At 37.3% G+C, this 14,105-nt stretch overlaps 1 protein-coding gene across 2 annotated transcripts in view; it reads left to right on the top strand.

Annotated features, from left to right (window-relative positions):
• Positions 1–14,105, top strand: part of mre11 (double strand break repair nuclease mre11) — a 21,914-nt gene extending 7,809 nt beyond the window's left edge. Inside the window, exons 8-21 of one of the 2 annotated variants that reach the window (XM_080154604.1) lie at positions 131–220; positions 1,148–1,230; positions 1,643–1,809; positions 2,491–2,574; positions 4,051–4,118; positions 4,450–4,537; positions 4,999–5,100; positions 5,944–6,075; positions 6,235–6,390; positions 10,898–11,007; positions 11,868–12,040; positions 12,511–12,643; positions 13,003–13,124; positions 13,856–14,105. In XM_080154604.1, coding sequence (XP_080010730.1) covers positions 131–220; positions 1,148–1,230; positions 1,643–1,809; positions 2,491–2,574; positions 4,051–4,118; positions 4,450–4,537; positions 4,999–5,100; positions 5,944–6,075; positions 6,235–6,390; positions 10,898–11,007; positions 11,868–12,040; positions 12,511–12,643; positions 13,003–13,060 — 1,444 coding nt within the window. In that variant the 3' untranslated portion in view covers positions 13,061–13,124; positions 13,856–14,105. Of the gene's footprint in view, positions 1–130; positions 221–1,147; positions 1,231–1,642; positions 1,810–2,490; positions 2,575–4,050; positions 4,119–4,449; positions 4,538–4,998; positions 5,101–5,943; positions 6,076–6,234; positions 6,391–10,897; positions 11,008–11,867; positions 12,041–12,510; positions 12,644–13,002; positions 13,125–13,829 lie in introns of both variants that reach the window. The other variant, XM_080154603.1, reaches the window with a different exon arrangement.

Genomic DNA, 14,105 nt, shown 5'->3' with positions numbered 1-14,105 from the left:
TCGCTACAAATGGATGTTGTCATCCTTATTATTTTATATTTATTACATTTATTTTTTTAGGAAGATTTTATGAGTGATTAAAATGGCATAAAAACTAAATAGCTCATCATTTAAATACATTTTATTTTAGAGCTAAACGAGGACCGACGAATTACATTCCAGAATCATTTATACCTTCCTTTTTCAACCTGGTTATTTGGGGCCATGAACATGATTGTAGGTAAGATTTTATCTTAGCATAGCTTTTATAAAGTTACTATTGTTCCGTCATTAAAGTAAAAGAATATAAGGGCATGGTGTATATGTAACTCTGCCCAGTTGGTAAGGACCCTGTCCCGGTTTTGTATTGGGTCTATATATTAGATGATAGCGTCAGAAATATGAACGGAAGGGTCTCCACCACTTTAGTGATCATGTCTATATTTATTTATTATTATGTCAATTGGACTTGTTCAAAATCTTAAAGATTTAATAAAGTCCGTCCGAAAAAAAGCTTATGTAAATACTGACAAACTGATTGGATTATGTTTTTAGTAGGGTTGGGCCGGATACTTTTTTGGCCGGATACCGGATATCCGGCTGATTTCAAACGCCGGATATCCGGTAACCGGCCGGATATCCGGTCAACGCCGGATATCCGGCAAATATCCGGCCAAATTACCGGATATCCGGCCGGATAACCGGCCAAATTACCAGATATTAAAGTAGTAAAAAAAAATTCTTCAGAAATCTTATAAAAATTTACATAAAGTTAAACTTATTCAGAAAAAATGTTCTTCTAGCTTCAATAATAAGAAAATTATAGCCATTTAAGATTTTAAAAAGCAGAGATTTTTGGTGTAAAGTATAAAAAATTATAGAGCCGGATATCCGGCCGGATAGTTTCAATATCCGGTATCCGGCCGGATATTGAAAATGGCCGGATATCCGGCCACACCGGATATCCGGCCCAACCCTAGTTTTTAGAAAATATCTATACTGGTCACGCCATGTTTATGGGGATTTTTGTAAGGATTAAATCAATCCCCTCCCAAAGAAATTGCCCCCCTGCACCCCCTTTTCTGGGGGACCAACACTCTACTTGGGCAATGTCCCTAAAGAAATCAGGCGAAGCTATATACGCTTTTTCAATATTGTTTTCTTCTAGAATTGAGCCAGAGCATTCTACTTGTGGCAAAGAATTCTATATTTGTCAGCCAGGAAGTCCGGTTGCTACTTCTCTATGTGATGGTAAGTTTAAGTTGTACTGTCCTTCCTTAACTAGATAGTTTTAAACAACTTCTTCTAAATTTCTAAAACCTATAAGTTAAAATTAATTTAAAGTAAAATGTAGAATGATTGATTGATTGATTAGCCATAGTTTCTTATTGTTTGGACCTAAAAAGTCGCTATGGAATAGGCTAAGACACTTTTGTATAGCCACTAGATAGGGCCAAATCAAGCACCACGTTTAAGCACTTTATTACTTGACCCGCTATCTCATGAGAGCTCCTCGTTATTACATCACCCTAGCCAAGTATGTAAAATATATTTTCGTTGTCCTTGTGGATAGTTAGATTATAAATGATAGAAATACAGGCAACCTTACTTAAACAAGCAAAAATACTCTTTTTTCATAATTGAGCATGTATATTAATTTTAGGCGAAGCAATTCAGAAGAAGGTAGGAATAGTATCCATCGGTGTGCAGGGTGAATTTAAGCTGGAGCCTGTAGTCCTACAGACAGTCAGACCTTTCATCTTTGTCAGCAAGTGTCTTACCGAGTTCAAGAAGCTGAAGCTGGATGAAAAAGATGAGAAAAAAATGCAGGCAAATATTTAATACAATTTTGAAGAATAAAAATGGACCTAAAATTGGCCTTAAAGCAGCTTTGTCAATGAGTTCGAATCTCTGCTTAATGGAAGAGTGTTATTACATAAAGAAAGAGACACTAAAGGAATTATCTGCTGTAAATACTTCTAGCATATGACACTCCTAATAAGAATATCAGGAATGCCTTGACTTAAAAAGATATTTACTACTTAATACAATTTACAGTAGGTAAGGACAGCCACTTAGAGTTCATCAGGGATTTAAAGGGATAAGACAATGGCCGATAAATTGATGTATATCCCTAACGATAATACACAAATTACCCCTTGGGTAAATTTCAATTAGTGGTTGAAATGTTCGGACACTCGACTTGATGAACCAACCAACCAAAGTTCCCTAAGCTGTTAACCTAACGAAAAATAAAACGTTATTATAAAACTTTGGTGACTAGTGTAATAAACACCCCAATGTCCCCTCCCTCCCTGGATAATTTAAGTTTGGTTGTCTCTACCTGCAATTTGACTTAACATCAACTACAACACAATCAGGGACGTCCAAGGGGTGGGGGGGGGGGGGTCGGTGGGTAAAGGGTTGATTACCCCTTCCCCCCCCCCAAAAAAAAAAAGCTTGTTCGTCCTTGAACACAATACATAATGTATGAATATATTTGACTTACAGGCAGCTATTGAGAAAGAACTTAGCCTGGAGGTGGAGGACATGATTGAACAGGCTCAGGCACAACTTACTGGACATCCAAAGCAGGCAGGAACAAGGATAAGGATTACATTTTTGGTGGAATTATTGGATTCCGATTTATGCAACCTATAACTCGTTTTTCTACATACTTTTTTAGGAACCTAGATCTATTTATATTTATACGTTTTAGTAAAATTAATAGTTATTTCTCGCATCGTATTATAAACGGCTTTCTGCGGAAATAGAATGTACAATTATAAGATTAAAACTAGTTTTTTTATCCCCGAGGCGCCGAAGGCACCGGCTAAAAAAACTGGTTTTTTTCTTATGATTGTACATTTTTATATTAGTAGAAAGCTGGATATTATACGATGCTAGACATAGTTTTTTCGTATGGATGAGAACCGGTTCCTATCCACCGGATTCGAATGAATACGAGAAAGACTATTTCTCATCATTTATGTAGCCCTAAGGACCTTCAAAACAATGGTCTTCAAAATCGTTTTGTATCGGGTGGTTTTAATAGTGTCCTTGTTTTTTAATAGGTTGCGTGGTTGCATAAATACTTAATTATCAGCTCTCAAATATTAAAGTTTATTTTGCAAATATACCTGGGTATTATAATTTTGTAGATATTTTTTTCATCAGATTAAAAAAAAATTTGACTAAAAGGATTGGAAAATAAAAAAATAATTCTAGGTAGTAGTTGGGTGTCTATTTGCCTATGTGTTTGTATGTTTATCCGAAATTTTTCATATCTATACCATTACCTTGTGTTATTCAGATTTTCGAATTTCGTAGCTTTTGATATCTGTACACATAAGGACAAAAATATTTTATTTTTGTCAAAAAGGCTTCCTTTTTTATTTCTTATCTTATATCTTTACATATTTTGCGTCTCTATGTTTTTAGTAGCGATGCTACTCGAAATGTCCGTCCGTCCGTCTGTCCGTCTGAGACAGAATAGGGAAAACGTGATTTTCTCGGCTCCTGTTTAAGATAGAAGGCTGAAATTTCTTGTCAACATTCCCATTAATATAGAGCATAATTAAGTTTAAAACATGGAAGCCAATCGGACCCCTTTTAGTTTTTAGGCTATTTATATATTTTTCACATTTTTCTCCATATCTTTTGTGTTTATGGTCCGATTTTCAAATTTTTCAGTTATAGATATCAAAATTAAATTTCCTGTCGTTTTTAGAAAACAAACATGGCAGTCAGACTGCCTTTTAGCAGGTTTTGGGCTATTTTTATATGTTTTACAAATTTTCCCACATCTTTGGTGTTTTTGGTTCAATTTTCAAACTTTGTTGGGATATCAGATTCAAAATAACTTTTCCAATTGTTATGAGCATCTTTTATGTCGTCATCATACAAAATGAAACAAGGTTTCGTGTTTATTTTCTCCGATAAATCTATTCTTGATTTTAAAAATACACTTTAAATCTACTTGTACACATTCCCATCCACGTTTTTGTGCTTCGCTGCTTATGGATGTTGTCATCCCTGTTTATAAATGTTTATCCATGTCAATAACATCAGGGAGAATTGCCATTGATCAGATTAAGGATAGAATATTCAGATGAAAGACATCAGCTAAACCCTGTCAGGTAATTTCTATTTCTATGGCCCCACAACCAATTGATATCCAGTGTATTAGAACCGGCTCTCAGTCATACTGAAAAATCTTGTATAACAATTTTCTACGAATAAAAAAAAATCATAAAATCAACACTGTTTTGTTAGCCCGGGGTACAGCAAAGAAGTGAAATAAATCAAAGAAAATTTGGGGACAGACAAAAGGACGTCTTTACAACAAATCGTAGCCCCTCACAAAATCACGAAAAAATCGGCTAAAACTACTAAATATTTTCTCGAATTAATCCATTTGTTCGATACAGCTGCATTACAACAACTGAAAATTAAGCTTCTTTTGTTAAGGTTTGGAAATAACTATATGGGACGAGTAGCCAATCCAGCCCATCTGCTACACTACAAGAAGAGAATTATTACTGAAAGACAAGTTAAGGTAAACAACTTTAAAATATGTATTTTTTACCCAATATGCATTATTGATATTAACCCATAACAGTCGACCCCCCTTTTCGCCCTCCCATTTATTTCAGTTTGTAAGTAACCTCCCCCTACATAGATAGAAGGGTGAGGGGATGGTGATATATTCAAGTGACTTTAGGCCTACCGAAGTATAATTCCAAGCTTTGCTCCTTATATCTCTAGTGGTTTCTGAGTAACACAAATTAGTACAAATCAACAGTCTTCCCCCCCCCCCCCAACCACGTGCTTGGGGTGGGGGGGAACTGATACTTAAAAAACTACTTTTGTCCCTATAGAATCTTAAATTCGAAGTTAGGTCTAACGGTTTTAACTTAAACCACCTTCCTTTCCAAAACTCCTAAACAGCATATCACTCTTTGATATCAGTAAAATGCTTCCTGTAAAATCTTCTTTGGTAACAATGAAAATGTTTAGGATGAGATAACTGGAAAGGTAGAGATAAAGCACCTACCAGGTGGGGGAAGCAGGAATACTGAAGATTATATCAATGAATATTTTGATGATCCTGACTCTAAGGTTTGTATGTGTTATAACATTACACAAAAGTTACAGGATGTCTAACTGTCTGTCTCTAGCGTAGGTTCTTGCTAACCGCTGAACTGATATGTACCTCCTTTAAAGTGGAACTTTTTATTTGTTCAGGTTTGGTTTACAACTATTTTAGGGAAGGGTACAATGAATTTGAATATATTTCACCAATACACAAGCATGAGCTGGATGATTTTTACCCATTATGTAAGTGCTAGCGGCTTCGCCCCTAGCCTCTAGGGGCTGTGCCCCAAGAGGTAATTAAAAAAAATTTTCAGGGAAAAAAATTGGATCTGCCCCAGTATCATATTTAAAATTTTTTAAAAAATGGGGGGGATTTTTTTGTTTTTTGGGGGGTAAGGGGTGTCCCAACTCCCAAGGAAATAGCTTAAAACCACCACAGGACCAATAGGTATATACCATGAAGAGTAGAATCCGATCGGTTCAGCGGTTACCGAGATCTTAAGGGACAGACAGACGGACAAACAGACAGACAGTCGGACGGATGGACGGACAGACATCAAGCTACTTTGTATTTCTGATAGTAGCGTAGGATCTCACTAATCGCTGAACTTATATGGACCTCCTTTTTTAAGTGGAGCTTCTTATAGGTTCAGATGTGGTTTATTTTAGGAGAGGGTATCATTAATTGGAATAACTTTTTGTTTGTCTGTAGTAGAATCCAGGTCCAGGTGTGTTTTATAACTATTTTAGGGAAGGGTTTAGAATTAATTTCCACCTTTACACAAGCATGAACTGGATAATTTTTTCGCCATTATATAAGTATAATCTGGATGAATATTATGATAATTTAGAACAAAATTTTTACAGGCCAAACTGAATATTCTGTCAGTGAGAGGTCTGAACAGTGCAGTTAACAGTTATATCAACAAGTCAGACAATGATGCCATCTCATTTGTACTCAAAAATCAGCTGAAACGGAGACAAAAACAACTTCTTAATGTAAGTAAAAGTAGAAGTTGAGGCTATTCTTTGTATTTCTCAATTTTAAATGTCGTGACTCGTTTATAATACTTAAAGTCGTCTTTTTTTTAAAAAATAAATGTCATTATTTTCTCTTAAATGTCGTCTTATACTTGTATAAAGTTGTCTTTGCTTCAGGAAGAAGACCTTGACGACGATGATAATGATTTTGAGGCAGCTCTTGCGAGACTCAAGAGTAGTGTCAATGAGGAGGAGGAAGCTGAAATAGCCAGGGCTGAACTCAACAGAGAGGATAGAAAGATAGTTCCTGTTCCTGATACTGTACCTACTGAGGTAGATAGATAGATTACAAGCATTGATAGATATATTATATAGATTCTAAGCATTGAATTGATAGATAGATTACAAGCATTGGTAGATTCATATATTACAAGAATTAATAGATAGATTGCAGCGTTGATAGTATTGATAGTTAGATTTCAAACATTGATAGATAAGTTGTAGCATTTATAGATAGTTTACAAGCATTGATAAATAGATTACAATAAGGGGGGGGTTTTTAATGCAACCATCTCGTAATCAGTGATTAAATGGCATTTAGAATTCGAATTTTGATCTGAAATTTTGCATGAATAATCTTTGGTAGGTCTATTTTCCCTAAATCGAACAAAAAGTTGGAAAAGTAGCGGCTGGCGGCTGGCAGCTCAGCCGTTTAGCCGTTTTTTGCCTATTTTCAGGGCAAATTCATCATTAATTACGTAGGAATCAACTTTTAAAAACTTATTTTTGGTTTAATTCATGGTAAATGATAGCAATAACCATTTTTTAAATTTCTAGTACCAGCTGCTAAACGGCTAGAACCGGCTGAAAACGGCTGGGAGCTGCCAAGAGTATGAAGGGTAGATATGGCTTGTGACGTGTCTATGGGTAGGTTTTTATGGCTGCTGAGCTCAAAAATACTTCCAAAAATAGTGGCCGCCCATCCATATGGCAGCTGGGTAACAGCTGCAGCTCAGCTGGGAGCGGCCAAGAGTAGAATGAGTATATAGGGCTTGTGACGTGTCAGGGGTAGGTTTTTATGGGTGCTAAGCTCAAAAATACTACCAAAAATAGTGGCGGCCCATCCATATGGCAGCTGGGTAACAGCTGCAGCTCAGCTGGGAGCGGCCAAGTAGAATGAGTAGATAGGGCTTGTGACGTGTCTGGGGGTAGGTTTTTATTGGTGCTAAGCTCAAAAATACTATCTAAAATAGTTGCGGCCCATCCATATGGCAGCTGGGTAACAACTGCAGGTCAGCTGGGAGCGGCCAAGAGTAGAATGAGTAGATAGGGCTTGTGATGTGTCTAGAGGTAGGTTTTTATGCTACCTAAAAACTTATTTTTGGTTTAATTCATGGTAAATGATAGCAATAAACATTTTTAAAATTTCTAGTACCAGCTGCTAAACAGCTAAAACCGGCTGAAAACGGCTGGGAGCTGTTAAGAGTATGAAGGGTAGATATGGCTTGTGACGTGTCTAGGGGTAGGTTTTTATGGCTGCTGAGCTCAAAAATACTTCCAAAAATAGTGGCGGCTCATCCATATGGCAGCTGGGTAACAGCTGCAGCTCAGCTGGGAGCGGACAAGAGTAGAATGAGTACATAGGGCTTGTGACATGTCTAGGGTTAGGTTTTTATGGGTGCTGAGCTCAAAAATGCTACCTAAAATAGTTGCGGCCCATCCATATGGCAGCTGGGTAACAGCGGCAGTTCAGCTAGGAGACCATGAGTAAAATGAGTACATAGGGCTTGTGACGTGTCTAGAGGTAGGTTTTTATGGGTGCTAAGCTCAAAAATACTTCCAAAAATAGTTGCGGCTCATCCATATGGCAGCTGGGTAACAGCTGCAACTCAGCTGGGAGCGGCCAAGAGTAGAATGAGTAGATAGGGCTTGTGACGTGTCTAGGGGTAGTTTTTTTTATGAATGCTAAGCTCAAAATTACTACCAAAAATAGTGGTGGTCCATCCATATGGTTGCTGGGTAACAGGGGTTGGTCTGAGCTCAAAAAAAATACCAAAAATAGTGGCGGCCCATCCATATTGCAGCTTGGTGTGAACAGCTGCAACTCAGCTGGGAGCAGCCAAGAGTAAAATGAGTACATAGGGCTTGTGACGTGTAAAGAATATCAAAAAATATACTTATTATTTCAGTAGAATTAAACTTCTCCTAATTAACATTATAACTTTATTTCATGGACATATTACTAGTAACACTTTTTTAATTCTGAAAACAGTTATCAACAGCCAAAAGTATATGTTGTAGATATAGCATGTGACATTTCTAGGGGTAGGTTTTTAACTTTTTATGGGGGTGTTGAGCTCTAAAATACTACCAATAATAGTGGGGGCCCATCCATATGGCCGCTGGGTAACAGCTACAGCTGAGCAGCAGCCGTTACCCTGATGCCATATGGATGGGCCTTACTATTTTTGGGGAGTATTAATAAGCTTGACACCTATAAAAATTTACCCCACACATTACAAGCTACCTATGTCTTAAACTTTTACTTTTATTTGTTGATAACTGTTCTTAGCCAATTTCAGCTGTTTAACAACTAAATCAATACTGAAATATTCAATATTTGGTTATCCTTTAATAGTCCCAAAAAGTGCTAACAGCTGAGTCTTAAACAACGGTTTACTGCACAGCTGCAGCTGTTACCCAGCAACCATATGGATGGGCCACCACTATTTTTGGTAGTTTTTTTTGAGCTTAGCACCCATTAAAACCTACCCCTTGACACGTCACAAGCCCTATGTACTCATTTTATTGTTGGCTGCTCCCAGCTGAGCTGCAGCTGTTACCAAGCTGCAATATGGATTATGGATGGGCCGCCACTATTTTTGATAGTATTTTTGAGCCCAGACATACCCCTGTTACCCAGCAACCATATGGATAGACCACCACTATTTTTGGTAGTAATTTTGAGCTCAGCATTCATAAAAACCTACCCAGACACATCACAAGCCCTATCTATATATTCTACCTTTGGCCACTCCCAGCTGAGCTGCAGCTGTTACCCGGCTGCCATATGGATGGGCCGCCACTATTTTTGGTAGTTTTTTTTGAGCTTAGCACCCATAAAAACCTACCCATAGACACCTCACAATCCCTATCTATTCTTTCTACTCTTGGCTGCTTCCAGCTGCCATATGGATGGGCCGTTACTATTTTTGGTAGTATTTTGAGCTCAGCACCCATAAAAACCTACCCCTAGACACGTCACAAGCCCTATGTACTCATTCTACTCTTGGCCGCTCCCAGCTGACCTGCAGCTGTTACCCAGCCGCCATATGGATGGGCCGCCACTATTTTTGGTAGTATTTTTGAGCTTAGCACCCATAAAAACCTACCCCTTGACACGTCACAAGCCCTATCTACTCATTCTACTCTTGGCCGCTCCCAGCTGAGCTGCAGCTGTTACCCAGCTGCCATATGGACGGGCCGCCACTATTTTTGGTAGTATTTTTGAGCTCAGCACCCTTAAAAACATACCCCTAGACACGTCACAAGCCCTATCTACTCATTCTACTCTTGGCCGCTCCCAGCTGAGCTGCAGCTGTTACCCAGCTGCCATATGGATGGGCCGCCACTATTTTTGGTAGTATTTTTGAGCTCAGCAGCCATAAAAACCTACCCCTAGATACGTCACAACCCATATCTACCCTTCATACTCTTGGCAGCTCCCAGCCGTTTTCAGCCGGTTCTAGCCGTTTAGCAGCTGGTACTAGAAATTTAAAAAATGGTTATTGCTATCATTTACCATGAAGTAAACCCAAAATATGTTTTTAAAAGTTGATTCCTACGTAATTAATGATAAATTTGCTCTGAAAATAGGCAAAAAAACGGCTAAACGGCTGAGCTGCCAGCCGCCAGCCGTTACTTTTCCAACTTTTTGTTCGATTTAGGGAAAATAGACCTACCAAGGATTACTCATGCAAAATTTCAGATCGAAATTCGAATTCTAAGTGCCATTTAATCACTGATTACGAGATGGTTGCATTAAAAACCCACCCCTTGATAGATAAATTACAAGCATTGATGGATAGATTACAAGCATTGATGAATAGATTACAAGCATTAATAGATAGATTACAAGCAATGATAGATATATTACGAGCAATGATAGATATATTACAAGCATTGATAGATTGATTACCAGCATTGATAGATTGCTTACAAGCATTGATAGATAGATAATAGACAAGGTAGAACTTAACAGAGAAGATAGAAAGATAGTGCCTGGTACTCTGCCTACTGAGGTAGGTAGATAGATTACAAGCATTGATAGATAGATTACAAGCATTGATAGATAGATTACAAGCATTGATGAATAGATTACAAGCATTGATAGATAGATTACAAGCATTGATAGATATATTACGAGCATTGATGGATAGATTAAAAGCATTGATAGATATATTACAAGCATTGATGGATAGATTACAGCATTAATAGATAAATTACAAGTATTAATAGATAGTTTACAATCATTGATAGATAGATTATAGACAGGACAGAACTCAAAAGAGAAGATAGAAAGATAGTTCCTGTACCTGATACTCTGCCTACTGAGGTTAGATAGATTACAAGCATTGATAGATAGATTACAAGTATTGATTGATAGATTATAAGCATTGATGTATAGATTATAGACAAGGTAGAACTTAACAGAGAAGATAGAAAGATAGTGCCTGGTACTCTGCCTACTGAGGTAGGTAGATAGATTACAAGCATTGATAGATAGATTATAGACAAGGTAGAACAAGGTAACTCCTTCACTGAGATATCTTGAATTAAGGACATGGAGACAGATGATGAGGATAAACCGGTTATTAAACCAACCAGGGGAAGAGGAGGTAGGGGCGCAGCTGCTGCTAAACCAAGAGGAAGAACGTCGGCTTCAAGCAGGTATATAGATAAAAAGTTGAATACTTAGTTGGATAGATAGATGGACAGACAGATGAGAAGGATAAACCGGTTATCAAACCAACCAGGTGAAGAGGAGCTAGGGGCGCAGCTGCTGCTAAACCAAGAGGAAGAACGTCGGCTTCAAGCAGGTATATAGATAGATAGTTGGATACTTAGTTGGATGGATAGATATTAGATAGACAGACATACAGATGATGAGGATAAACCTGTTATTAAACCAACCAGGGGAAGAGGAGGTAGGGGCGCAGGTGCTGCTAAACCAAGAGGAAGAACGTCGGCTTCAAGCAGGTATATAGATAGATAGTTGGATACTTGGTTAGTTGGATAGATAGATAGACAGACAGATGATGAGGATAAACCGGTTATTAAACCAACCAGGGGAAGAGGAGCTAGGGGCGCAGCTGCTGCTAAACCAAGAGGAAGAACCTCGGCTTCAAGCAGGTACATATAAAGTTAGATAGATAGACAGGCAGGAGAAATGCACTTTAAATATAATCTCATTCGGCTATTTGTAAGCATTTTATCTTGAGAGTGAAGGTTGGAACACTGTGTAACATTTGAAAACAACAAAATATACAAAAAGGAGAAATTTTTAAATAGGTAACAAATAAAAAAAATTAAAGCTAAAATAATCTATAGCATCGTTTTATATACCGCTTTAAAGATAAAGATTGTAAGTTAAACCCAGTTTTGTTTAGCCCTGAGAGACCGGGCTAATAAAATACAATGCCATACAAGATTTTTCGGTATGACTTAGAACTTGTTATAATCCAGCGGATATTAATAGTTTGCGAAGACATACAGGAAATAAAATTTTTATTGGATTTTTTTTCTTTCAGGCGCAATGTGAACGTTATACCAGATTCCGACGAAGAAATATCAAATGGAGAAGAGTCTCCGGCCTCAAGTGTAGAACGCACACTTAGCTCAACAAGGACATCCACAAGCAGTAGAAGGGGAGCAGCGACTACGGCTAAGACTGCATCTGCAGCTAAGCCAGCTACTAGAGGAGGTAAGATATTAACTCTATTTGAAAAATGGATATAATATACGTGGATATTATGACAGAGGAAATTTTGTCATGAATTTATGTTGTATATAACATGGACATCATTTATAGGTCAGATCGTTCATTCAGAAGGTGGGGAGGAGATGAGGTAAAGGGGATTATTTTAGGCTTAGCCAAGTTTCACTTCTTCTGGATAAAAACTCCGATAAGATATTTACTAAATTTAGCTGTTTATCATTAATGGCAGCTGGGAAAATTACATTTTCTTTAAACATATATCAGGCTGATTTAATCTTTGGAATCAAAGATTAGCTTTTGCTAGATTGTAATATAATCAAACCTTCTTAAAAGTATTTTGCTATCTTTAAACCATATCTACTCATCTATATACCTATTTATCTCAAAATTGTAACTACAAGTCACTTGACTTTGTATCAACAAATCTATCACTTTATCTGTCTACCTGTCTCTAGGAGCTCGTGGTAGAGGGTCACGGGGAGGAGCTAGAGGGGCGAGGGGAGCGGCTGGCGGTCAAACCTCCATTTTGGCCGCTTTTGCCTCACAAACTCAGCGGTCAACTGCTACTCAGAGCCTAAATTCAACCAGGTATGTTTATTAAGTATAACTCGAAAAGTTTGTTATCAATTGAGTGTAAATTAAAGGGGGTGGATGTAACCCTCGACACTTATACTTTTTTTTTCAAAAAGGGAACATTGTGTAAAGAAGGCGTGATAATTTTTTTCTCGGGTCCCTAGTTATTAGGAAAGGGGGAATAACCTAGCCCCAAGTCGAATAGCATAAAAATACCCTATACCACTACCTAACTTTCCTAAAAATGGCGTAGCTGTTCTTGATAAATACCCACCTGGCCATTAAGCTTCGGTTGTGGTGAGAGAAAAAAAATTGTAGATTTTATTTATTCAAAAGTGCAAATTCATAATGTCATCCTTGTTATTTTTTTATAGATCCACTCAGAGAAACAAGAAGCAACAGTTTAGCAGTTCAGATGAAGAATTCAAATAAAAAAACATACTCAGCATTTATTACAACTAATGTTTTTTTAATTTCATGTTTTTAAATATTCCTGGTAACGAGGGGGTTGGGGGGTCGGATCTGACACTTTTGAGTAAACAGGGAGTATAGGCTTTGTCTTAGGAGTGAGAGGATAGGTTATCAAAGAAAAAAGTTTACTTTTGGGTGTATTTTTCTTAAATTAAAAAAAAATTTGGATTTGGCCTCCAGGTTCAGGTGCTGAAATTTTTTTTTTTCATTTTTACCTGTCCAGAGACAACCAGGAGGCCTGCAGCACCTGAACCTGGAGGCCAAATCCAATTTTTTTAATATAAGAAAAATACACCCCAAAAGTAAACTTTTTTCTTTAATAACCTATCATCTCACTCTTAAGACAAAGCCTGTTTACGCAAAAGTGTCAGATCCGACCCCCCCCCCCCCTTATCTCCTAAAATCTATCAACTTTAATGGCTGCTAGATGCCAAAGGTCTGATTGTACATGACATGCCAGCACACCATGTTAAGCGACATAAGAAGGCCTATAAATAATCTGCAACAGCCAAGATCCAATCACGCACAGGGAAAGTTTCACTGAAGAAAAAACGCGCAAAATAAGTCTTTTTCGCGCATATAACTGCATTATTTAGGTAATGACTATTCCAGATTATTTGTAGGTCTTCTTTTGTCGGTTAGAATTTTGAGCGAGCATAATCTATACGATCCACCGTTTGCCGTAAGCAGCCTTTAAAGTTCTTAGCGTTTTGTAAATAATCGTTACCAGGAATATTTTACCGTGAACTGCACTAGATCCTTATTGTGTCTGTAAGAAAAAATTGAGAGTATTGCAACTTTTTTAATCAGAAACTTTTATTGATATTTTTTTCTGCAAGAAAAATGAGCTATTCACATGAAAACAAGCATTTTATTATAATCTTAAATATTTTTATCCATATTTTTTACCAGTGCAGTGTATTATTTGTTTAGCTACCTGTAAAATTATGAAAATTAACTGTGATCATTTATACGCTTATTTTTTAATAAAAAATATAATTTAGAA

Source organism: Acartia tonsa, chromosome 3 (assembly GCF_053477335.1).
Source record: "Acartia tonsa isolate MP-2025a chromosome 3, ASM5347733v1, whole genome shotgun sequence".
NCBI lineage: Eukaryota > Metazoa > Arthropoda > Copepoda > Calanoida > Acartiidae > Acartia > Acartia tonsa.
Note: the sequence above shows the minus strand (reverse complement) of the source record. Positions and strands in the feature narration are given on the sequence as shown.